The sequence below is a fragment of the Bradysia coprophila genome (assembly GCF_014529535.1).
Source record: "Bradysia coprophila strain Holo2 chromosome X unlocalized genomic scaffold, BU_Bcop_v1 contig_38, whole genome shotgun sequence".
Classification (NCBI taxonomy): domain Eukaryota; kingdom Metazoa; phylum Arthropoda; class Insecta; order Diptera; family Sciaridae; genus Bradysia; species Bradysia coprophila.
Window position 1 is genome coordinate 1141231 of NW_023503327.1, and position 27995 is coordinate 1169225.

The following is a 27995-nucleotide window of genomic DNA, read 5'->3' on the forward strand; positions in this document are numbered from 1 at the left end:
TTTTTGTTCTTAAATAATTCTTTATTTAAAGTAGTCTACTACTCACAGTTGACGCTTTATGTTCACAGGTGTGAACCACACACGCTACACATCACAAAAACAAAATAGTAAAAAAAAGTAAATTATGTACAAAAAAACACGAGCTTAAAATTCTACACAGTATTAGGGCTAGCACATTACAAGTAACTCTAAAGTTTTAAGCAGATTCAAACGTACTGGAACTTGAACTATTGCTAAGGTCAGTTTTTCGTTGCTTTTGCTCTGAAACAAATTGAGAAAACAGTTCAGTGGAATGGGCAACGGATGTCTAGAGAAACGGCACTTACCTCTCCTCAACAGTATCTTTTCGATACCATGAATAGGCGACTCAAAAAACAGGCACAGAATCAACGCTCCAATAAACGTTATCATGACGTGCGATAGCGTGTCACCCAAGAGAACGAATGTGCTCATATACTTCGGTGTCCGGATCGTACCGGCTTGATACAGTTCCACCAAACCATTCATCAAATATGCACAGTATGTCAATCGACTGAGTGGTATGAGCACCCTAGAGATCGATTTTACGAGGAGACATTAGAAAATTGCGAAAATCAGTTTCCGAATTCAGATCGCCGTTTACCTGGACGTTAAAATCGTTTTCAACGGACCAGCAGCATCTAAAACGCATGCCAATATGATCCAACTGGTTGAGAGACTCCAACCGAGCCGATGAAGTGCGGCGTACATTGATTTTCCCAGTCGGGTGTACGGTGTACGATCGAAGAATATTACAACGGAGAACATGGACGCTACGCCAACGGTTATTGCTGTTAGCCAGCCGATGTATACGATGAATCGGGGAAGTAAAATTCTGGAATTGCAACAGACTCTTCTCAGCATCGATTTTCAACATTGAAAATGCGAAATTTATGTTACTTGTTGTGCTGAATATGATGTACGAGAGCACCGGTAACTAAGCCGAAAATGTAAGCCGTTGCTCGCATGTGCGTTTTGATGTAAACATTGACGAAGAAATGGTTCAGGGATATGTCAGCTACCTCGCTATGTTGGAAAGAAAATATTTGGCAATCGATCGATGTCGTGCACCCGAATCGAATAGCAATACTCACTCAGCATATGGCAACAACGACGGATCATAGTCGTTTGTGTATGTAACAACTAGAGGAATCAAAATCGATACGAAAGTCAGGGTCGTTAGGAGACTGTATCCAAATTTACGATATTTCCACATCGGATAAAGCACCAACGGTGCCAGAATGAAAAGTTGTGTATCCGCTGCCAGGTACCACGATTGGAACATGCACTGTAAAATGGGGCAGTGAAGAATTTGTTTTTTTTTCTGTTCATTTCATTTATCAACATACAATGTTGTCGGTTCCAAAGTAGTTGTTAATGTACAGTAAGTTAAGCCACCACGACGACTGGCATCTCTCCTGTTCCAATAACATACGACTGTCCCATAGTGGACCGGAACCCAGTTTTGGTAACCAAGTTGCGTAAAGAGCAATTACAGCCAGGTAAGCTGGTGTCAGTCTATAGTGAGATAATTTTTCAATTTCGGAGCGTACATTTCGATTGCGAGTATTGTATACGGGGACTGCGGTTTTTCAGGTGAACTTTCAATTTTGCATAGAAAAAGGTAAGAAGACTACCGAGTTACAATAGGGGTAAGCCAAGACTGCAAGATACAATAGGGGTAAGCCGTTATGGTTCGTAAAGTTCGTAATTATAGCCATTTCGTGAACTTTTGACATTTCTTCCATATATTTTATGTCACAAGTCTACGAAATCGCCATACTCACGAATTCCACTAACCAAATAGGTTGATCCCCAATTTGCAGCTGACTAATCCTTGGAAAAATCTTATTACGTTAAATGAGTGAATTGATCTGTTCGTCGTCTTAAAATACAGTTTTCGAAAAGAAAACGAGACGAAACTCAAAAAATTCTCCAAGCTGGGAAAAATCACTTTTATCGTAGGCCCTCGTTATTGTGGCTTCTTATCAAGAAATAGAAAAAGATTCAACTTCCCTTCGCTTTCCGTATCTCGCTATTCTCTCTCAAAAGCAGCAAAACATTCTCTAGACTCAAAATCGACCGAACTTACCTAATATACCGAAATATGTACAGTAGAAGAAAGTTAACCTTTCCACCGCGCTTGTCCAATTCTAGCAGCAGCAATCGGGCAAATAGGAACCCACTCAGCAACAAAAATGAATCCACCAGCAGTGGTGAATTCACTAAAAATGCATTTTGCACCAATTTGATTTCCTGTGACAATCAAAAAAGAAAAGAACCGAAAATAGTGAACGAGAACACACATCAACATCATTTCATATCTCCGCTGAGCGGCATTTACTTTGGCATAAAAATCGGAATTCAAAACTGGTCCGCCAATCATAAATACCAATGCGTGACCAGCAATTATTAGTATCATACTGATGGCCTTGATTCCATTTATTGCACTCAGACCAAGGTCATCCTTGCTGCCTTTCACCAATTTCTGCAGATTTTCTAAACGAATTGAATAGACAAGAACGAAGAATATTTAAATTAATATAAAACGTGCAGACTATCGTGTTACCAACCGATCGTTACTTGAACATAATATTATCACATACTCAAAGGCATGTGGATCTCTTCGCGATGTCGCACTTACCGATTAATGAAAAAGATAGCACCAACATCTCGACACCTGTTTTCGGGCGATTTTTCATTTTAGACGCTTGACAGTGAATGTACAGATGGTAAATTGTGCATAACAATATCGTCGATACGAATGCGGTGATAACACAACTGAAATGTGAAATTTCTCGGTCAATTGTGGTGAGTGTGCGGTGGAGTTTTCATTATTTTTTCGACAGAACTTTTTCATTCTGATTCATACTGGATGAATACCCTTACCCGTAAATTATTTCCCCTGTGGATAAATGCGCTCGTGTGTCAGTGTGGCACATAGCATCGTTCACACTGACCGATGAATGACCCGTCGATGTAATAAGGAACTCGGCTATATCGTTTGATGAGCATGATGCCGGCATACAAATGCCCCAACGGACGGTAGTGCTATTCAAAATCTGTTCGCAATTTATAAACAAACAAAATTATTATACTTTGATTAGCATGGCTATTATAGTGGAATAATTCTCGTAAAAATTAATGCAAATATTAGCAGAAGTAATTTGACGATGAATGTGATTTTTCTACTGTTCACAATACGCTAACGAGTTGTGTTGACGGAAGTTTATTAGTTTTTTTTTCTTTTGCAATAATAATGCAAATGAACGAGCCGTATCAAGGCGGTACGTGCTTTACATCCATATATTACATTACATTGCATTACTTTTGCTTTGTTACACGGTACACACTCATTTCACTACAAAAACAAGGCATCAGAACAGTCGGAGCGTTTGCTGCGACTTAGCCCCGTACGACCCGTAATCCTATTTCGTCCGTAAATATAATACGTCCATAGTCGTAATACCCCCGGAACCCTAATACGTCTACAACCCTCTAGTGCGTCTGTTACCAAAATGCAAGTCAAGTTGGGCATGGTCAAATTTACTGAAAGTGTTCATTTTTAAAATTGCGTATAGCGCAATTACGAAAGCCCGTACGAAGTACCTCTCAAATAAAACCAACAATTTACGACATTATTTTAGAAACCCAAAATCTTTTGCCAACTTTCCATTGGGTATTCAATTATCTCTCAAATGAAACAAAAACTAGCAAAATCGGATGACATTTACTCGATTTATGTGCAAAAAACACTTAGGGCCGAGTAGCGGTCTTAGTCCAAGGGACCAAATTTGAAACTTTTTTCGCCACGTTTTTTTCGAAATTCAATTATCTCTCAAATGAAACAAAAACTAGCAAAATCGAATGAGATTTGCTCGATTTATGTGCAAAAAAACACTTAGGGCCGAGTAGCGGCCTTAGTCCAAGGGACCAAATTTGAAACTTTTTTTGCCATCATTCTATTCGGCATTCAATTATCTCTCAAATGAAACAAAAACTAGCAAAATCGAATGAGATTTGCTCGATTTATGTGCAAAAAAACACTTAGGGCCGAGTAGCGGCCTTAGTCCAAGGGCCCAAATTTGAAACTTTTTTTGCCATCATTCTATTCGGCATTCAATTATCTCTCAAATGAAACAAAAACTAGCAAAATCGGATGAGATTTACTCGATTTATGTGCAAAAAACACTTAGGGCCGAGTAGCGGCCTTAGTCCAAGGGCCCAAATTTGAAACTTTTTTTGCCATCATTCTATTCGGCATTCAATTATCTTTCAAACGAAACAAAAACTAACAAAATCGGATGAGATTTACTCGATTTATGTGCAAAAAACACTTAGGGCCGAGTAGCGGCCTTAGTCCAAGGGCCCAAATTTGAAACTTTTTTTGCCATCATTCTATTCGGCATTCAATTATCTATCAAATGAAACAGAAACTAGCAAAATCGGATGAGATTTACTCGATTTATGTGCAAAAAACACTTAGGGCCGAGTAACGACCTTTGAGCCCTCCCAACAAGCCCGCGTTGCATCTTACCCAAAAACAATGTTCAGCAATTTTGTTCTACTCGTCAATACCTTTCATTTGATATATCACAAGCAGCTATTGCGTGCGTATTTCGGTAGATATCGTCGAAAGACTGAAAAACACCTATAGGGCCCTAGCTCTGGAAGGGCTCACCCTACCATGCCCATTTTCGAACTTGACCTTACTTTTGTCGATACCAATCGGGGAAAAAAAGAATTTTGAAAAAAGGTTGTGATTTGCTCAAGCTAGAGGGGTCACAGACGGACGGACGGACATTTTTTTTATTGCAGATTCGTTATCTATGAACATAGACAAATGCTTTGCCCTTATCGTCTGCTTCCAATTCAACATGTTACAAACGGCATATTAATCTTAAAAGCCCCCAGTACTTCGTACGGGGCTAAAAATCTTTGAACATTTGTTGTGCAAAAACTCATAATTGCGGTGGGACAATAAATGTTCCGGGTAGGCGACTATATAATAGGATAACCTGATCGAGTACACACCCATCAGATTAGTGGTCTATTACACTTAAGTTCTTGCAGATCACTATCTTTGAGAAAATTTCTTTTAATTTCATCGAATTTTCCTGTTTGTTTTTTCAATTTTCGTGAATTTTCTCGAAATCACGAAAATTCGAGAAAAACTTGTCTGGATTTTCTAGATTTTCCAAAATTTTCCAAATTTTTCTCAAATTTCTATGATTCGAAGAAAATTAAAAAATTTTTGAAAAAATGTTTGTCAAAGTGATACAGATCCATCTGCAGTAGAAATGTAAAGCTCAAAAAATCTCACCGCTTATGAAAGCTGGACAGCCTTTGTCTTAATTACAGCTATTTACTTAAAACACAGTGCAGTCCCTGTGAAGATATCCATCAATACAATAGTTTAATGAAACTCTTACTGAGAGACAGGAAACGGTTGGTATGATTCTAATTAACGGCGGACAAGATGACAATTGAATAACGAAATTTCAATAATTATCCGGGAAGTAATTGAGAAAGCTGTCTTTGATAAGCAACATTGAAATTTCATCGGGAAATTTGTTCGTAGAATGACAATTAGAAATTGTTCTGCCAGTCCTGACTTTTCGTTTTAAATCAACGCACTTCAAGCAAATGCTATTTATGACAGCTGTTAAATAGAGTACTTTTTGTATGAAATTTTATCCCCACTGTCAAGTTTCAGTACCACTTTTACTTGAAGTCCGTTGTTTAAATAGAAGGAAACTCGCAAAAAGTCGTCACTACCTCCTTCAACAAAAACTGCTCAATCATCCCAGAAACTCGCAAAAAATACGATGCTAATTGTTCGTACAAATTTTGGATCAGAAAATTTTGAGTTAAGAATCAGAAAACAGTTCTTTGTTGAATGAATTTTTTGTTTCATTTGGACACGCCACAGTCGTTTATTGAACTCGTATCTGGCTCGTATATGGACTAACATAGGAATGTGCTACATGTCCAGCCTCGTATAAATTATACTATGAGAACAATTCATTTAACTACCTACTTGGGAGACCTTTACTTTGGCCACGCTTCGATAGATTTTCCGTTAGAGAAAACGTATGTTCAATATTGCGTTAATTGTTAAATTCAATTCAAATTTTCCATTGTTATTTGTACCGACGATTATCGCTTAATGTGTGATAACAAGATTCTTAGTCAACGGTATTGTGACTTGCTACCATGAGCGATACTACATTACGTAGGAAACTCAAATATAAATAATTAATTAAGTAACCGCTTCGTATGCGAGAGGCTATATTTACGTCACCGGCTCACTTCTAGTAATTTGTGTTGTAGTCAGCAGTTTTATTCTTGTTTTTCTTTGATTTTACAATTATTGTAACGAAATGACGCATACCGTACCGTATGTACGTTGAAATATATTTTTGTGTTCAGAATTTTAATAGTTTCTACTTCATATGCGGATATTTGTTGATTTCATTTTAGAATAATAAATGCGCTGGACGTCAGAAAGTTATAGTGACAGTAAATGAGCTAAGATGACGGTTTTAATTGCGAATTCATTTCACTTTTCAGGCTCGTACGAAGCACTTTTTATTTTAGTTTTTCTTTCTTGTTACGAGAAAATAAGAATCTAGGTTTTTTTGTTCAACGAAGTTCTCGTGGTGGAATTAATTACAAACTACAACAACTCCAAAATTAGAAAACATGTCAAATTTCACTTTTCTGATCTTAAGAAAGTTTCAGCCAGTCCCTCTTTTCAATTTCACGACAATTGATTCTTGAAAATTCCAAATAAAGATTTTTCGAGAATATTCAAAAATTCAAAATTCTAAAATTCAATTCTTAAAAATTCCCGAAATTATCGATAAAAAAATTTCTTCAAAATTTTCAATAAAATTGAAAACAAAAACATAGCTAACGCCGACCCGTACGAAACACCTATTCGTATCAAAAGCCTTTAATGTGAAACTCTTCATTTCTCTTACTTCATTTTCTTCTCTGCTGAAAAACTATTCTTCCTTTTAAATCACTTACATTATCCACTCCTTGCCTTGTTATCATATACAATTAAATTGCCGGAGGCAATATAGACAGCCCCGTACGAAGTCAAATTTCATAAATTCCTATTTAAACAGCTGTATACCGCTATATTTAACTATATTTCACTATAAATAAACATTTCACAGAAGAATATGCTATTATATAGCTCTATATGCCTGTATATAGCTCAATATAGCTGTATATAGGTATATATAGATGTCCGTATATGGAATCCCTGAAACCCCACACACATAACAAATTATTTCCATGTTAACAGAAACTCTCTAAGTATCATTTTTCCCAAGATATTTCTATTTTACTAAAATCCAATATGGCCGCCGGCAGCCATTTTGTTAGGAGACCGGAAATAGTACCGACGCTTTACATTCGTTAATACCTTTCAAACAAAAAAAAATTCATGAAATTCGGTCAAAATTTACTCGAGATATTGTCAAAATACACCACGTTCACTGTACTTCCGAGTAGCCAGATAAGAGCTCACTCCAAGAGCTCAAATTTCCCTGATTGGTACGGTCAATACCTATCTAATAAAGCTAAAACAGACGAAATATGTTCAAATGTGGCCGACCTACAAGCAAAAACTGCTTGCCGCCCTGTGCCTGTTCCACACCAAGGGGTCTAACTCACGAGGCGGTCATCCGATTTCCATAAACTTCTTTTTTGTCGATCGGTATTGTAAATACCTTTTATTTGACTTACCACTTACAAGTTTAACGTTTAAATGTCCGGAGATATCTTCGAAAAACCGTAAAGCACTTATTGGGCCACAGCTCGGGAAGGGTCGATCCAAAATCACTCATCTTCGAACTTAGCCTGTCTTTTGACATTACCAAACGGGAAAAAAAAGAATTTTCAAAATCGGATGCGTTTTACTCAAGTTATCGTGCAGACGGACAGACGGACAGACGGACAGACGGACTTTTTTTTTCGCGGATTTGGCTTCTCTAGACAACCACAATAGGTTTCCCCTTACTCAGGGAGTCCAATTCGACGTGTTACAAACGTATGCGTAAACCTATAAGACCCCAGTACTTCGTACGGGTCTAAAAACTCTTCAAAGGTAGAAGATTCTGATCTATTCTGTGCGGAATAATTCCAAACTCTCAATTAAAAAAAAAATGTTCTCTCTCTTCAATCCAATACATTCAACAAGAGAAGGATGAAAGGAATTATGAGGCAAGGAATAGAGGCAGTAAAAATTTAAACAGGAATTTCCATCAGCTGTTTATGAGCTGATCCACAAAACAACTGTCAATCAAAACGGTTTACACGTCCTTCTACAGTTTTACTACTACCACGCGCGTGCGTGTAGCAACCGTATTAACAGTTTTGATTGTATCTGTAGATCAGCTGAAAATCAGCTGAAGCAAATTCATGCCTCTCACTGTAGTTTGGAATTTTCTTCTTGGAAACACATTTTTTGTTGTCATCCCAATCTACAATTACTCCCCTCTCAGAGCCTTGCGAGAAAATTAAATGATGAGTGTCACTGAGCGATCAAATTGGGTCGACAGAGAATTTGGCAGAGAATGGAAATAGTATGTTGTGTTACAAGTATTGACTAGACCCAAGTTTACGAGCGGAGCGAGTAAGGAAAATTGGGTCGTGTGCTGAAAAAATCTCATTACAATACGTGTAACACATCATGCTTTGTGCCAACCGAGAATTGAAATAGACAAGAGCACAAAAAATCATAATTTTCATTGTAAACAATCACTCTTCAAATTTGATCGATCACATTGCTTTGCATTTTCTCAAACGAATGCTGTAACAACTCATACAAATTCCATTTCAACACTGCTTTGAGTGTTGTAATATCACATCAAACGGGTGCTGAAATAAGTCACTTTACAACACTAAAATGAATGTTGAAAAGAGTCGTATTTCAATTCTCGGTGGCACAAACTAAGAACCGGCACCACGTAAGAGACTAGTCCATCAAATAAGGAATTTACATTGATAATTTAATCAATGTGCTACAATTTAACGATTACTATAAGAATTCATCGTACGGGTCTCCTCTGTCGACGTTATATATAATCGCTTCTCATATCTTAAATATTTTGTTAACAAAATACTCTTTGCATGAATTTCGCGATTTTTTTTTTTCATACAGACTCTTTCATCGTCCGAAATGCAAGTATGAAACTGTAAATTGATGGCTTGTGCCTCACGAAATAAAGTGCTGTTAAGGAGGTAAGGTAATGTCGTTGTAATTATTTAAACAAATTAAATGATTTGTTGTTGTGTTTACACAAATAAATCGACGTGAATTTATGACTGTTGTGACGGATAAATGCACAGTTATGTGACTAATGAAGTGAATGTGAAAGAAAAAAGAAGTTACGATCAAGGAATCAAACGGATTCGACTAATTAGAACGTAGAACGAATACTGACTAAGATGAATATTCTTCGAATTCTCTCGAAAATTGGCCCTGATTTGTACAATGTGAATATCATTTGCATATTGAATCGCATTGTCTTACATTTACATCTGGGTAATACACCGACAGATCATTAAATTTTCTTTATTTTTCACGAAAAAAAAAATTCTGATTTTCTGTTAATTTTCTCACAGATTGTAATTAGTTTTTGAATAATTGTCGTACAACTGTGCACGTCAGAGATACGTGTGTTAAATCAGTAATTTATTCAGATTGTGTACCAGCTTTTGTAATTGGTTTACATGCACTCGTACGCCTGTCTGTACTTAAGTAAAAACGTTTTTCGAATTTTGATTTTGGAAAAAGAAAGGAACCCAAAACGATTTCAGACAGCGTCTTATGATGCATAACAACCACATTACTCAATCTAAGATTGATGAGATCAGAAGACTTTGAAAGTATCGATCGTTACACGCTAATTATGATTAACGGAATTTTTTCTGCGAAACCAATAATAAACATAATTAATGGTGACGGTATCAATTGTTCGCCTTAATTAGTATCAAAAAACCGCTTAAAACGTTAAAAAATATTTCTCTGAAGGTGGCACAGAGGGATTCTTCTGAAAAACAGAAGACCGAAATCGGACGCATTTTCTATTGGAATTTTTCATATGCGCCCAGAAAGGTATTCCATCCTAGAATCCAAAACCACTTTCAAAAAAATTCTTCGAAGCTTGTGTGGCTAGTGTGAGGTAATCAAAAACAGAAAACATGCACTTTTCTTACAAAAATTTCTCCAGTTACACGAGCCTTTGTATGAAAATTCTTAATCCCAACAAAGATCTCTTCGAGAAAAGTGTGACGCAGTCTTTGAAGTACAATTTCTAAAATGAATGATAAATTTTCTTGCTGAACATTTGCCACTTTGCGACGCAGATTTTTTTGGTAAAATTTTGGTTGTTTCCAGTCAATTTTTTTTTTTGGTAAAAATTATTTGGCAGATGATGAGAAAAACTAAGCCAGCTTGTTTGAACTAATTGGGTGTAAAATTTAATTTTTGCGTAACGAAGCTGAAAGCGTCAACTCTAGCGATATCATTCATTTTAGAAATTGTATTTCAAAGACTGCGTCACACTTTTCTCGAAGAGATTTTTGTTGGGATATCAGTCGTTTTAGAAGTTTTAGAACACTGCTTTTTATAACAGAAATTCGGAAATTTGGCGAAATTTGAAAATTTCACGAATTTCGAAAATTTGACGAAATTCGAAAATTTGACGAAATTCGAAAATTTGACGAAATTCGAAAATTTGACGAAATTCGAAATTTGACGAAAATCGAAAATTTGACGAAAATCAAAAATTTGACGAAAATCGAAAATTTGACAAAATTCGAAAATTTGACGAAATTAGAAAATTTGACGAAATTAGACGAAATTCGAAAATTTGACGAAAATCGAAAATTTGACGAAAATCGCAAATTTGACGAAAATCGAAAATTTGACGAAATTCGAAATTTGACGAAAATCTGCCACCATTCAAGAAATATCTCTAAAACCCCAATTGACCCACCCATTTCCAACTTTCGACATTTTTCACAAATGCCCTTCTTTTCTACTCGTAAAACTCTGAGACTTTGCCGAAGAAAGTAACTCTCTATCTGCCACCATTCAAGAAATACCTCTAAAAACATAATTGACCCACCCATTTCCAACTTTCGACATTTTTCACATATGCCCCTCTGTTCTACTCGTAAAACTCTGAGACTTTGCCGAAGAAAGTAATTCTCTATCTCTCATACCCCAAAAAAATATTAGTCCTTTCATCCTACGCTCGAGTAGCTCAAAATTTGGTCACTCTAATCACTCTAGCTCAAACGAATCTGCCCCGATTTTTTTAATTTTTTTTTGTTCGAATCGTGTTACGAATACCTTTCATTTGATGGGTCGCACGCCTCTGTAGGTTTCAATACAGCTAAGCTACAGCCGAAAACGCGTTCCCGACCCTCGAAAACCACACTCAGAAACCACTTCGAGGCCAATAAAACAAAATTCTGGTTTTTCCTGGGGTAATGGCGTATCACATTTTCATTTTTATGCCCACCCTGAGGTTCCTGCAAAATTTCATGGAGATTGGCTGACTAGTTTCCGAGATCGACCGTCGATAGATAGACAGATAGACAGATAGACAGATAGATAGAAACATACAGAGTAAATAAGTTGAAAGATTTTGATTGTTTGGAAACCGTTAATTTGGTGCATTTTCTATCAAAATGACCAACTTCAAAACGATGTATCTCCGGCAATTTTAAAGTTACATAGTCGAGTGATAGCTCGTTTTGCTCGTATTTGAAGCGCGAATAAGATAAAATAGGATTTGTGGTGATACAGGCCAAAGGACTGAAACTTAAATTCTCGCCTATATATAGTTGCCGCGTCTCAAAAAAATTTCTTCGTTCTTTTTTTGGAAGTTAGACTGCGTCAAGTCCTCCGCTATCGCTCCGGACATGATTTTTGGGATTTTTAAAATCAATTGTATGCAGCCCCCGATGGTTCTTTTTCGAGCCACTCCGGTTATGTAAAATTTGACAGATTCTCTTTTCAAACTTCGATTACCATTTCTTCTGAATTGTTCACAAAAATCGATAAATAATTTTTGAATTGTTCATCTTGCGCCCAATAGAAGACCTATGTCACTTCTTTCAATTCACATTTAATTTGGAGATCAGGTATGCTTCTTGTTGATTATTCTAGTCGACTTTCATCTATTTCAAATCGACCAGTCTAATGTAAATCCTTCCCCATTTCACTTCTCTTGAAAAGAATACAATTTCCTACACTTCCGATCACGACAGAGTAAAGTTTTTTTTGCTCTGCCGTGCTTCCGATGGATGATTGTCTCGTGAATAGATGTTTTAGGGATGACGATCATATTTAAAAATGTGAAACTCTTCTCACTCGTATCGGTCAAATCTCTGACTATAGACTTGCTTAAAATTCAGTTGTTCAACAAACGGACGAGACAGGTGTTTACCTTGAAATCGCCTGTTTAAGTTTATCAAAAAAAGTGTCGAAATCTATTTTTGGCGATGAGTTTCAGACAATTTTTGAAGCCCAAATTACGATATGAGGTAAGTGTTTTAGCGTACGATGGAATTGACTTCCTCAAAATAAAAAATTTAGTCACCCAATCTCGAGCGTAAAGGTGTTAGATATCCGAAAAAAACAGAGAAAATGACTTGCAATAATTGACAGAAAATTCGTCATAATCACTTAGCGGCATTGGACAGCAACAATTTGTTTTTTATTCATCAAGAAATTCTGTTTGTTTATCTCATTAGCTTCTTCTTAACGTCTGTTTGCTATTCCATGCACATTATCGCGTGTAATGCTTGTTGTTCGACGTTGATATAATAAATTCGGGGAAATAAATTCTCACGCACCGGCTATTTACTGCACGTTGAACTAGGCAGAATTTTTATTCTTTTTTTTAATCTTGAATAAATCTATTCTCTGCTCATACCGAACGCCGTCCACACACAACATACTAATTCATTCAGCTCAACACTGCCACTATCTCTCAGGTTTCACGGCCTAATCAAACATATTAAGAATGCGACCTGCGATCGCTATACATTGATGGTGTGCGTAAATTGATTAAGTAAAAGGAAAAATTTTTTTTTTCGACTCATGGTCATATATACACTTCTCTATGCACTTCGTTAATGATTTATGATTTTTCTGAGGAGGTATTCAGTTTGCATTCTAAATCGGTTCGGAAAATTAATGAATTTCGCGCCAGTCGCACAAGAATTAAAATTCTAAATTTTAAGTAACAAAAAAAAAATTAAAAGATTTATGCTCGTAAAATCGCTCGATTTTACAGCCATCCTTTCTCGGCTAAGTCAAATCGATAAAAAAAAAACAAAACAAAAATCGATGACAAGTGAGAAAAAAAAACCTTAAGAAAAAACCAACCTTGAAATCTCGCCTTGCGTCCGAGCGTACGCTATAACCGTCTAATGTCACATCGGCTAAGCAATATTTCGGTTTGATATTGAGATTTTCTTCATTTGTCGTTATACCCATGCATTCGTCAAAGCTGCCAAATTGATAGATCGATCCGAGTTCTATGCCAGACGGTGCTTTAACCGACGAATCATACACTGGAACATGAAAATCAATTATAAACTTGATTGAATTTACTTAATTAACAGTTTGTTTGATGGGTTTTTTTCTTTGTAAAAGTTGAATAGCCTTTAATGCAACCACACATGGTAGCCATGACCAGTGGGGGGTAAATCATTGTTCTTGTAAGACATATATGCATTGGACTGGATGTATTTTGCAAAAGTTTTCTATTTCAGACATTTATTCTCCGCAGTTTTAATCCTCGGAATTGGTGTCAGACTCATCTGAACTTGACCTGAAAGTACCTGCGTCTTGATTTGAACCGGTTTACTCCCGATATCAGGTTCTAATATTGTGAATTATTTCACTGAAATTCACCAAAAAAATCACCTTTGGTGAGTTTTTAGTTAAAATTTTGGGAAATAATATTGGGCACTGCCGCACTGCCTGATAAATTTTTAATTTTAATCGGACCTCCATGACGACATTTTACTAAGAAACGATAGAATGTCAAATAATTTAAACTTTATCCTTGCCGTCACAGTGAAAAAACAAACACTCCATCATGCATGCATAGGCATAGGTGTACCCCTATTGAACGTTGAATTGGATAGCAAAATGCATTCTCAAACTAATGAAAATATATGCAGGTGTTCTGTATCTAATTTACCACTGTTGTACACACTGTTTTCACAACAAGTGCAATTAATAAGGCTTTACGAGCAACGACATGCAACAACAAGTGGTTTTTTTACATAAAATTAATGGAGTTTACCGAAAATTTATTCAATTTTTATTTTTTGTTTATGATTTTACTCACACCGCGAGGTAAAGCTTAATTTTCCGCTTGACTGATAAACTTTACCTCGCGTTTTTAAGCAAACTGAGGTGAAAGTTTTAAACAGTTTCTGGTGTGATTATTCTGACCCTTCACACAAGAAGCCCAATTTGTTCCATTTGATATGCAATGTAGGTACTATTCGTTCGTTAAGAGCGAACAAATCATTCTGCACATTTTATTTTCAATTTCTTCGTTTTCTTCATAAATTCAGCTGCAGAGCCGATTGTATAATGTAACAATATTAGCTCTAAAAATCAATGGTGAATCAAAACATGACAATTATTATCATAGCGTTGAGAAGAGAAATGAAAAGTGCTTTTCATCCTTGCGGCGTGAACAACCTTATTTTCTCCACTCAAATGCGGTGAAAAGATGGCGTTTTGTTGGCGCTCTCTCTGGTGACAATTCACGTGACAAAATTTTTGTTTTCGCAACTCTAGTTTCTATTATGGGGCGAACAAGACTTTTTCATGTTTGCGATACGAAAATCCTTATTTTGTCCACTATGAAACGTTGTGAAAATGGCGTTTTGATGTCATTCTGAGAGACGGCATTTTAGGTGAGACAAAAATCAGTTTCTACCCTAAAATGGCTGATTCAGCCATATTGGGTCATTTTCTCACCTTAAATGGCTGAATACCAAAAAATATTTTATTTTCTTGAAAGTTGACAAAAATGTCGATTTTCGCACAAGCATGAAAAAAACGTTGTGTTCACCTCGGGGAGAAATCGAAAATTTCCCGAGTGAACAAACAAATATTTCTCTTTGCAACGTTGTTTCAGTTTAGAAAAATGCTTAAGCAAATTGATGTGTTTGTTTCGTGGATATGAAAACAGTTATTCACTGCACGCTCTGATTAAACAAGGTAGACATAGGAAATTCCAACTCGAGCGAACTTTCGCTATTGTTGGAATTTCCTTTTTTCTCCCCTTGATTGCATAAACATAGGCAAACTTGGACAGGATTTACGTAACCGAAATGGGGACACAAATGTTTTGGCTTATTTAAGATACTAACTCACACTACTTTTGACATTTTTTGTTGTAAAAATTACAACTTCAAGAAACTTCAAGAAAAATGGCGAAATTATATCTTCTTGATTTCTCAGATTTTCCTGAAGTAAGATGACCTTAGATAGATAGATAGATAGATAGATAGACCAAAATGTTTTAAAATGTGTTTGGAATCGATTGGCATTAACCGATTGTGTGAAAATATTTCTTTCTATTTTATTATTTTGTTAATGTCAATCGATTCCAAACACGCTTTAAAACATTTTGGTCCAAAAAAATGTGAAAAACCGCTTAAAACAGCAAAGATATCTCAATTTTAGTTTTCATTTCCATACTAAATCGCAAAATAGAAAAACTGACAGATCGTAACAAAGGAGAAAAAAGCTCTATCTGATGTATAGATTTATACGACTAATGGCGTGGATTACGAACAAAATTACGTAAATAATGTGTCTCCAACATGAAATACGAAATGTTTGATAGTGTGAGAATTGGTGGGCAAATTAGCGCGAAGAATTTGAATTTGTTTACCACACAACACTTTTGAATTAAAAAAAAAAATTAATATGGGAACGGTTACCTTGACGATGACGGTGGTATGACGGACAAGGAGAGAGCGGTCAAAACATTGTTAAAAAACGACAAATTTCAAGATAAATCAATAATATTAAAAAAAAAAACAATTTCCTCCTGCACTCTACATTTCATATTTTATTTTCGTATCAAATCGGGTTTGGGATACTGGGTACTGCAAGTCAATAAATTCTTTGGATTGAATTAAATGAGGCAAGATGAAGATACATCCTTTGTAACATCTTAGGCTTCAACAGTAGACTGTTATGGTGAGAAAGGAGAAAGAAAGAAATTGAGGTCGGACCACTTGTCTTTACTGTCCTTGAGGTACGTATTAAAATTAATATGAAAATATTCAATGACGCGTATGTGAAGGCAAGTTATAATTAACTGGCCTTCGGTATTATCGCTCTAATGTTAACAGTCTGTGGTCACAGATAGGAGACATGATAGATTTTCTCTCTACATATTTAGAAGAAGAAAAATCAGGTCTTTCCTAACAACTTCTCATTTTTTTTTTAAATATTTGTCTATCACTGAAGATACGTACAGAAAGAATTGGACATATTTCTCAGAATAGTCATCTTAATCGACATAAAATGAGTGCTAAATAACAAATTCATTCAAAATTTCCACAGTATTTTTCTATTCACACAATAATCTTGCTAATTTTTTCCATATTTAAACAAGTGACTTTTGCCTTGTCATCACAGCTTCTTTTCCGTCACAGAAATTAATTAGGAGCATTTCTTCCATGATGAGTTGAGAATATTTCCCAAAATGGTGTTAATAAACCGCACAAAAACCCAGCAAAATGTGGAACCTATAACTAAATAGACCAGTGCGCAGAAATGCTGAAAAAAATAGTTTCATCAAAAGTTTGTGACATTTGTTTAACGATAACGTGACATAAGTCAATAGCTGGTCTAGAATCAGGGCCCTCTAGGGCTTCATATAAAGCGAAACATTATGAACTAAACGATTTTGGCAATATCGACGGAAATTGTAAATATGACAATGACGACGCGCTCTGCAACCAGTGCCGTATCGTCATAGAGACCAATTGGACCATGGTTCAGGAGAATATGATCGAGGGTAAAGGTCAATTTAAACCCCAAAAATATTGCTTAACAATGGTCAAGAAAAAGACGCTACAGATCTGATTGGTTCAGGGCGTCGAATGTGTCTGCAACAAATGATAGATGAAGCGAAAATTACCAGGCACAATGAATATGTCCATGGAAAAGTCGAACCGTAATATAACACTGCCGTAAAAATATATTATCCGGCGCACCCGTCTCATCTAGAGTATATCAGCCTAATGGTAAATATTTGAAATTATATAAAAATTTAAGTGTTCGACTATAAAACAAACTCAATTCGTCAATAACTTTTTTCTCTGGTGATATAACAATGGCAATACCAAAAAAAAAAATTGGCTGGTAATGTCTACGCGAACTATTACCGTTGCGAAATAATTACAGATTGCAGTCGTGTGTTTACTACACAACAATATTGAAACAAAAATGTATTGGAAAAATAGCAAAATATAAATTTGCCGAGAATGGACCACTGATGTTGTGTTTGTTACTTAAACCGAACAAACAATTTACCAAATGAATCAAAATCTCACATTTTTACATTCATACACTCGTTTAATATGAGCACGTAATCTTTAACGAAATCTATAACAACCAGCCTTTTGAATTACCTAACAGTGGAACTCAGTTTTTTTTTCTCTTCACAATTTTGTTTTTATATATTTCACCTGTTCTTCAGACGTTCGCATATCTAATAATTATATTGTTAAACTCTCTCACCGAGTCACAACAAAACAGTGTAAACATTGTCGATATACCATTCATCATTCAAGTAATTATATTTACATTTTTTTCTGTGTGTTGATATAATTTCGGACGCACATTAACACAAAAATAGTAGTACGAGACGCTGGACCACTTAGAACAAATTTTATTGCTGCAAATTTTTGATTATTTGTACCAGTCCTGTTTGAATGTTGCAAATGCCGAAATTCAGTGGTATCACACGGTATCTAACAGTTGATTACATTGGAAGCGGTGGAAGTAATTCATTACATGAGAAATCAATTTGTGATACGAGCCGAACTCACAAGTGTGTTTAAGCAACGAGGTTTGGAGGCTATTATTTTGGCAAGGGTAGAGTTTGCATATCCGAGTCGTAGTCAACAACAAAAATGATTTTCGCTTCTGTATTGCAGAATTAGGACCAAATTTTTTAGATGACTATCATGCAGGGAATGGCTGTTAAATAGCTAGGAATAGGGATGGGAGACGTTCAAAATTATCGATAATATCAATCGAAAGAAATTATCGATAATCGATTAATCATATCGTTATCGATATTTTAATATTTATCGATAATTATCAAAATATCGATATTTTGATATTTATCTGAAAATTCATGATAATATACCGATATATCGAAATATATCGATAAATATCGGATTTTCGAACCGAAATATCGATAAGTAAATTATCAATATCTTGATAATTATCAAAATATCAATAATTATCGATTATCGATATTTTTTTGATAATTTTCGATAAAAAAAGTCGATAATTATCGATAATCGATATTTATCGATAATCATTATCATTATCGCCCATGCCTAGCCTAGGAAGGTAATGGCCATTACATCAAAACACTGTCAAATAAATATCCCTACAAGTAATGAACAGTTTCCAAGGGGGGCATATGTACGTGTAACAAGAATTTTCCATATGGGACTGGCATTAAATGGTATTTTATGATAATTTCTATGTTGACGTGTTATACCACAGACGGACGCTAGACTCTCTTTTTATTCATGAGTCGAAAAAATTAAATGAATTGTATAGCGCATCTTAATTGCCTTTATCACCGTTCTGCTAAAATACGGATTGTAAATCGAGATGAGTGACCGTAAAAGTGTTACGATTTATCGATTTTTATTCAGTCAAAAAAATGTTTGAACTTTTGATGGAAAAAAAACGAAGAAAAAAATGAGTTCACTCCTATTAGTAGAATTATCATAATGAGCTACTGGATATTGCGCAACAACATGTAGTGTTGTGATAAACTCATCCTTGACCAAATTTATGTTTCGATCCATTCGACTAATAGGAAAAATGTTGAGTAGCGAAAAAACAGACCTATGAAACAACGCAGAATTTATTATAACATACGCCGAATGAGACATATTATTAAACGAAAACTTGTTTTGTGGTATATACGATATAAAAACTGTATCTGCTTAACAGAGCTATTTTAATTCTTTCAATGCATTCATTCCATAACTCGGACTCAAATTTTCTATGATTTTCGTATTACACATTAATGATACATGATACAGATACAGGTACTCACGTCATGTCATAAATACCCGTTTAAAAGTGCCATGCTAAAAAAAACACGTAAGTTCCGTCAGAGCTTATATTAGGTGTAATTCCGAAAAATTCTTAACAATTTTGCAGATGGTACAAATTTACAACCATCGCAAGTTTAACAAGTTGATAAATACTTTTAGGCTCGTTCAGAAAAAATCTTTCTTTTGAAAAACAGCCTACCGAAATCGGACGCATTTTCCAGTGGACTTTTTTATATGTGCTTAGAAAGGTGTTCAACCCTAGAAGCCAAAACCACTTTCGAAAAAATTCTCCGAAGTTTGTTTCCCTCTTTCAAAAGTCAGTATTCCACCAAAAATTTGTTTTCAAAATGACATCTGGTTAAAAAAACAACATTGACTACCAAATAAATCATGTTATCATAAGAAATGTACCTCAAAGTCTAACTTGTCTGTATTAAACTTAGTGAAAGAATGTTCGTTCCTTGATGAGTTCTTTCCTAAGGTAAGGTAATTCATAACCTGGATAGAACAGAATATTCTCCTTTGTTCAGGGCTTGTTAACTTGTTAAGCTAGAGTCAGAGGCAGTGAAATTTCAGCATGAAATTGCTTCAGCTGTTTTCAGCTGATCCACACTAACAATCAGAACTGTTTATACTGTTGCCGCTGTACAGCAATGATAATCATCGTTATATCCTAATCAGTCTATAGAAACACCGAATTTTTCATGAGAATTCCAAAGAAAAGGGACATTGGAAAATAGTGGATGGTGGAAGGGGAGAGAGGGACGAAAACATTGAAAGAGCGTGGACGTCATTTAAGGATGAGGCCTTGTACTCTGAACTGGAGAATTTCATTCTAAGTAAATAACCCCTGAAACCCGCATCCGATCATGGGCGCGCGTTAGCATAGCGCCCGTGACGCAAGTCCTAATACTAGAAAAAATTTCAAAAAAAAAATTTTGTCGTAGACTGCAGCAAATATTAAAGTTCCACAATTCAACTCTTCAGTTATACTAGTGTTAACTACTAAATACAAATGACTCAAAATTACCACTAAAAAAAATAGGCGTCCGTACGAGTTCAACGAGCTATCACACGTTCTTGCAGCTTAAAATTTGGCCACGCAAAAAATCTTCCAAGAAGACCCATTTCCATACATTTTGGTCAATTTCAGTACTTTAAACGAAATGAAAAAATCCTACGTTACTAGGTTAGTCCGTCCGTCCGTCTGTCCGTCCGTGTTTCCTATCTTCTAAAGTCTTCTTTAGATTTTGTTGAAATTTTGGGAGTAGATTCTAGTCGTCATTCTAAGACATTCCAGAAAAAAAAATTTGGGGGGAACCGGCCTCGTTTCGGAGCTAGGGCTCCTCGAAGTTCCCATATAAGCCCCATATAAGAGCACTTTTAAGTGTGTGTGTGTGTGGATGGGTATGGTAGAACAAATTTGTTCGCTTTTGGTAAGCTCTGCTCGCCTCAATTTTTTTTCCTAAATTTAGAATTTTAAAATTTTTCAAAATTTTTAAAATTTTTCAAAATTTTTTAAATTTTTCAAAATTTTTTAAAATTTTCAATTTTTTTCACATTTTTTCAAAATTTTTCAATTTTTTTTAAATTTTTCAAATTTTTTTTAAATTTTTCAAAATTTCAATGTTGAGGAAAGTAATTTTAAGAAATTTTTTAAAATAGGCAAGAATACGTCCTAATACGTCCGAATCATCTGCCACTTTGTGACGCAAAATTTTTATTGGTAAAATTTTGTTTCTAGAATTTCTTTGGTCAAATTTTTCCTGTTACAGTTTTTGCGTACAAGCGCAGAATGCGTCACATCCAGCGATATCAGTTGTTTTGGAAGTATGCTCAGGGACTTGCGTCACTTTTACTCTTTTGAGTGTTTTTAACTGATTCATATTTCTGTTAGAATTTCGAGACTGAATACTCTTGAGTCTCTGATAATTAGCTTTTGATGAACAACACGTTTTCATTTATCGCTTTAAGATTTTTCTTCACTTATTGAGTCACAGTTACTTGGGAAAATCATGATATTTTTTACCGGACTACCACGATGAACATGTTAATTTAATGGGTTGATATGGGTTGATTGATAATAAAGAAAAATCCAGTTTTTTTTGTCAACAAAATGACGTCAACGATTAGTTCGCATAAAAAATTCAAACTAGTAAAACCTGTAGTGTTGTAAACAGATAGAAATAGCAACAAGTCAAGAGTCTGCTTTTTATGCGACAGTAATTGTATCCTTAATTGTTTTCTGTTTTCTTTTTGAAACGTAGGTCGATTTCTTATTTCCGTTGAATTAAGCTTTTATTTTCTTCTTTTATTTTCCAAGAGACAATAGAACCTTTCTTGCTTTGCATGCATGAAAATCAACACTTTGGACGTCTGATTAACGTTGAATTTAATGGTCAGTTTAGATGACATTATTTAACAATGTTCCCTCGTGATATATAGAGAGAAATGTGCATTTGATCGGCCACAGTAAAAACATAAAAAAAAAATTGCAAAAGGGAAAAGAATTGAGTCCTTGCTGATCGACTGATTAAATAATTAAATATTAATCGGGACGAATGTTTACATTGGAAATATCTGAAGATCTCCAACGTTGATTTGATCTGATGAATATGTAAAATTTTGAAACAACAATTTATGCAAATGGAATAGAGACATCAAATTTCGACCTTATCAAAAGTATTTTGTACGATTAAAAAAAAAACCTGAAAACAAGGCCAAAAACTAAATTAAACCTTTTCTGTAAATCAAAATTTTTGATCAAAATAAATTCTGTTGCAAGGTTCGATCACCAAATTGTTGAAAACAATGAGAAGATTACAACTTTCAATGATCCTTTTACACAGCGATGAATGTTGTTTGCATGCATGCAATTCATAATGTTGTACACATGAAGGTATCTACACTGCAACTCATTGATTTTATTACGAGAAAAGTAATTCAGTGAATGTATTGTTGCGATGCGATAAAAAAAAGTAAAAGTAAAAAGATATTATGCAAGCCATTATCATGCCGATGTCGGTGAATAAGTGAAAGGATCGATGGTCTAGGCTATATTCTGTTTACTTTTTCTTGTAAACATAAACATATGTCTGAAATGAAGTACGTTCTAAATAGAGTCTGACCACACTCTAAATGTATAACATCAATCCATGTTAATAAACAAGTTAAATTCGCAAGTGTAACAAGTTGCACTTGAAATTTTATTAACCTTATTGACAACATTCGCCGACATTGATGTGAGTAATAATATGGCTAAAAAAATGCTTATACAATAAATTGAAATAATTTAGTTGGAATTGTTGTTAGAGTATTTAATTATATCATAATTAGGTTCAGGTTTTTTATCTGTCTCTCTCGTTTAACGATTCGATCAATAAAATATGTCGTGCGCAGTCCACTTAGCAATAAGGAATTTTGGAATAATTTCGAATAATTTTTAATCAACCGCTTCTTTGATCAAATTTGGGAACTTTTACTGAATTTTTTTGGTTGCATTAGAACCAGGACCTATTTTTGGGATTTTTTTTTTTGAAAATTCTGGGAATTACGAATAAATCTAAAATAAAAATCCGAGAGAAAAATCGAAAGTTTTTCGGAACTTTGTCAGAATTTTTCGGAATTAAGAATTGCAAAAATGGGCTCTGCATAGAACTCGAAAAAAATATTTTTTTTTGTTACAATAAATTTGTCAACAGTCTTCTAGTGGATAACTCACAACTAACTTATAAAATAACATTTTCCACCAAACATGTAACGTTTCCGTTAACGACAACCACGAAAGGCACAACTTATTTTCGGAAATTTGAATTCTAAAAATTCTGAAAAAGTTCCGAAAAATTCAATTTTTTCAGAATTTTTCGAATTAAAATTCACAAAAAAAACCACTGTCAAAACGTCGAAAGAAGCTCTATACAAATCGAAAATTAACCTTTTATCGACAACTTAGTTCCAATTCGAATTTCGAAAGCATTTCGAACAACTTTGCACCCGCAGAATCCCATATACAAAATCGCAAAAGTGAAAATATTTTTTTTTGTCCCCGCATCATAAAAGTGAACTTTTTCAAAAATGGAACTTAATTGGAATTGATTTGTTAGGAATATGTCGGTGTTGGTTTGTACATCAATTTTACGTAAGCGACAGATCCAACCGAGTCTCATAGAAAATCTAAGGCCATTACCAAAGTACGAGTTTTCAAACCCTCTTCTCCCACATGTCATACCGACAAATCTGCCCCACTACCTACGCATAAAAACTTAGTGCAAAAGGGATACATGATTTTGTGAGAGAATTTCATACGTTTAATCAATACCCTCTCTAGCAACCAAACTTCGTTTTGACGCAGTCAAAATACCACCTTATTTTGACAAATGTGACACTGACTCTTATTTGTAATAGAGTTGCCGTGCTCTTTTTCAAAGCAAAATCGACGTCACGCGAAAAAGATAAATTTTAAACCTCATTTCATTTTTGCACACCAAAATGACTGAGCAACTCACAAAAAAAGACGTCAGAACAACAAATTATTCATTTTCGAACACCGAAACGGTAATAGTAGACTTAATAGTATCAACCCAAAAGAGGACATCGCTGCTCTTACTTCATTTAAATTATAGTTAAAAGTACAAAATTTTCTATGACAGAATACACTCAGAGCCGGATTAACCCATGGGCAAAGTGGGCCCGGCCCAGGGCGCTGGGAAAATAGGGGCGCTTAGAAATTAAATTTTCTCGACAATGTAATCATTTCACGTTCAACATAAGTCATGCACAAATCAACGTCGATTAAAAAAAATTCGAGCTCGCTTCGCTTGCGTCTGTACATTACATTCTTGGGGTAAATGTGAGCTACAAGAAATGCATATATACATCTAACTTGATATTTTTGAATAATACACGCACATCGACTAACCCAAGGCTGTTCGTATTTGGTTATTTAAAGCGTTTTTATGATGGTCCTGCTTTAGAAAAGTTGAACTTTGAGGCTTCTGGCTGAAGACACTATAAATAATTTTCAATAACCATTCCACTGCTTCATTTTCGTCAGCCGCTGGTGATAGTCGGATGATGGAAAGCTTTTAGCTCATTAGGAATTTTCGAAAATTTTGTAAATTCCTCATGAGCTGAAACCTGCTCATGATCGCCGGACAACGGGAGTTTGGAACAAATAAAGCAGCTGGAAAAGCTGCAGAACAAATCCGTTTCCGCCCATTAAAAATTGTTCATGGCATATATTCGCGATTTTTTTTTGTCGAAATCCAAGGCCAATTACCTAAATTGACGCCGTAAGTGCGGTCGAAATTCAAAATGGAAAGTGCGGAGGTCTTTCTAACGTAGCGTCATTTTCATACAATGAAGCGTTGAAAAGTATTTTTTGGTTCACTTTTTCATCGAATCGTTCACTTAAAATTCAAATTTTCGGCACACTTACGGCGTGAATTTCAAGATCTAACACTTTCAGAGTGAAGACAAAGGATCATTCTAGAGTGCCCTAAACTTCAATACTTTTGGGATCCCGAGTCCTAGATCCTTGAAATTGCTTCAACGCAAGTCGTTTTTTCCGAATCATGACCTTACCCAACGCACTGCTCCTAGCATGAACATAAGAAATATTTGGAGGCTGATGAAGTCACAGTAGGCACTGCGTTTCTTTCGTGAAGATAGGTGTCTTGTTTTAGTTGTGTGAGTTCAAACACACAATACAATCAATCTTAAGCGGTAGCTCTAATCACAAAAGCCTCCAAATTCGACGTTTGTCAAAGTAGTGTTCATGCTAGGAGCAGTGCGTTGCCTTACCAAGTAGAGTAAATCTCGCAATATAATGAAACTGTAACAGTATCACAAATATTGTGTCAAAAATTCACGTTTTTTTCTTGGTTTTTCCTCACAACGCGTTCATGTTCTAACGATCTTTCAAGGGAAGTGAAAAGTGAGAATAATGAGAGGACATTCGAGTGTAAATTGAAAGAACACCTGAATGAAACTATAGAATTGTGATGTAAATTTGAATTGTAGTGTTCATTTTTCAATGTCTGTGATTATGGAACTTTGTATTTGAAAATAGCTATTTGCTAAATAAATTTGTTTGATTTGATTTGTTCTTCAAGAAGAATTTCAAGAAAAAATTGTTTCGGATTCATTCTACAAACTTCAAACTTAAAATCCCGAAAAATACGAGCGAAACCTTTTTATAACTTTACTTGATTTTTGTTTGTGGGAAAGTTTTGCGAATTAATCACGAAAACTCTGGTTATATCATATATCTCTCATTCATATATGGTTATATGTTATCATAAGCTTGCCACCTCGCCTCGCTCGCCGTTTCTAACTACACATTACTTAGAAAATAATATTCTTGAGGAAATGTTGAAAACATTTTATTTGATTTGGTTGACAATGTAGGAAACAATTTCTTTAATAAATTTTTCATGCGGCGCTGCAAGGCTCGTTGCCCAGGGCGCTGTAAATGCTAATCCGGCCCTGAATACACTGTACAGTTTTACCACCTTAATTTTCCTAGTTTGGTTGCTAGAGAGGGTATTGGTTTAATCTTACAAAATCTTGTATATGTTTTGCACTAAATTTTTTATGCGTTGTAGGGCAGACATCCTTCTGCTTCTCCCTAACCAACGTACATATTCACAATTTGTGATTGATTCCTTAACCGGAAAACACAGACAAAATTCATACGAAGTTAAAATCCAGCATTCAGTCTCTAACTAAGACGAACTAAGAAAATAAATATGAACAATGTTGGTGTAGAAAGCCCATTCAACTCGCTGCCGTAATGTGCATAAGAGACCTAGTGAAAATGTTAAACAAAAGAATTATTTTATTTACATTCTCGGAATTTTTTTTTTGTGAATTTTGCATGTACTTGGATATGGAGAAATCAGAAACTCGAGTAAAACACAGAAAATGTGTCGGTTTTCAAAATTCCGTGCGTGTAAATTTTTCAGTAAGTCCCTTATGTAAATTACGTCAGTTCGGGTTTCCTTCCATGTTCAATGAAGAGCATAATCTACAGTAATTTATGGATGCTGTTTGACGTCCACACAAACTCATCACAAGTTTTACTTCAACCAAAAATTAATCGGAGAATAGAACTCAACAAAGACGATTTTTGGTAGGCTCCACTAAACGTGATGTGATTGCGATAATTTTTGTATTTTTTTATGAACTCTCTGTAATCATCTATGTTGAAACCGTGCTCAATGTTCACGTAACAATCACATTAAATAAGTAACGACAGACAGAAAAAAAAAGATCATAAACAAAAAAAACTGAAGCAAAAGCCATCATCATGGACTGGTTTTCAAAATAAATATTTGTTTGCAGCAATTGGATTGATAAATAGAAACATTTTATACAATTGGTCCGGTTTGACGTCTTAAATTTTTGAAAGATTTTTTTTTGTGCTGGACCATGGGGTGAACATGGTTCTTCACATAAAGTCAATTTACGAATAGTTGGAAGTAAATATCTGCGATGTAGTCACAGTCACATACAAGACAGAGGAATCTATCATCGATTTCAATTTACGAAAAATATTTAATAGAAAAACGTGTTTTTAATGAAAAATGCAGAAAAATTGAGAGTGAGAAAAAAAAGCTCTTACTTGAAATAGCCCATGGCATACGGGTCGTCAATCCATTCATCAATAATTTCAGATCTATTGAGCACACAGCACTTCCAACGGCTCTAATACCATTATCTAGAACATTCATTGCAGCTGCACTCAGAACTGGCACCACTTCATTCGTAGTTCTAGATTCATTTGATTCTAATTCTCTTTTTACATTTTGAATATTTATTGGATTTTCATTAGTTTCGGATGCAACGGCCACACACACCGACACACAAAATATTAACCAATTTGTGTAAATTTTCCTTTTCATTTCAATTGCTAAAATTTAATTATTTTTTTGCAAATTTAGTTGTGCCAATTGAAACGGAATTTAATTTCAATTTTTCCGGATTTTTCCAATTTTTCCTATCTTCTTATCATTTATGTTCAACAAAACGCGCCAATAATAACGATTTTTTGAATTTATTTGAATTGAACAATCGATCGGCTCGCGCTTTTTTTTCTCTCATAAAAATGTATGTTCTCGCCTCCGCTTACGACTAGTTACTGACTTTGATATGTTTGGTATATTAATAATAATTGCGGTAGCGAAACCAACATCTTGAATGATTTTTATGCGTACCACGTTACTATTCTTTCATTTCTGAGTGTTGGTAAACAAACAAAGAGATTTTTGAATAATGCGGAAAATTCGGTGGATTTTATAATGAATGAGTGCAATATGATGAATTGGACCATTAATTTAATGTGTTGCTATTTGTTGCGAAAAACTCTATCTGTCGTGGTGATTTGAGTAATGATTTTGATTGTTCGCTTTTTTTAAGGGATGATGGGAAAATCATTCAATCGATAAAGTATTGATCATTGGTCGTCAATTGATATTTACACTCTTTATTGTTCACGAATACATTCAGTTTTACACCAGTTTCGTTTTGATACCATGTGTGACGACAGATGCATCTACTAGGGTTATCGTGCAGATTTTCCAACA

The 27995-nt window shown here is 35.0% G+C and overlaps 1 protein-coding gene across 1 annotated transcript; it reads right to left on the reverse strand.

Moving 5' to 3' along the window:
- Nucleotides 1-27557, reverse strand: LOC119069634 (nose resistant to fluoxetine protein 6-like). The gene is made up of 12 exons (XM_037173740.1): nt 27035-27557; nt 13442-13629; nt 2908-3080; nt 2663-2799; nt 2363-2517; nt 2111-2274; nt 1368-1536; nt 1113-1306; nt 919-1044; nt 623-853; nt 327-550; nt 1-261 (listed from the first exon to the last, which is right to left on the reverse strand). The coding sequence occupies exons 1-12, from the start codon at nt 27312-27314 to the stop codon at nt 197-199; spliced, it is 2106 nt and encodes a 701-aa protein (XP_037029635.1). The 5' UTR covers nt 27315-27557; the 3' UTR covers nt 1-196.
- Between the last annotated feature and the right edge of the window lie 438 nt (nt 27558-27995).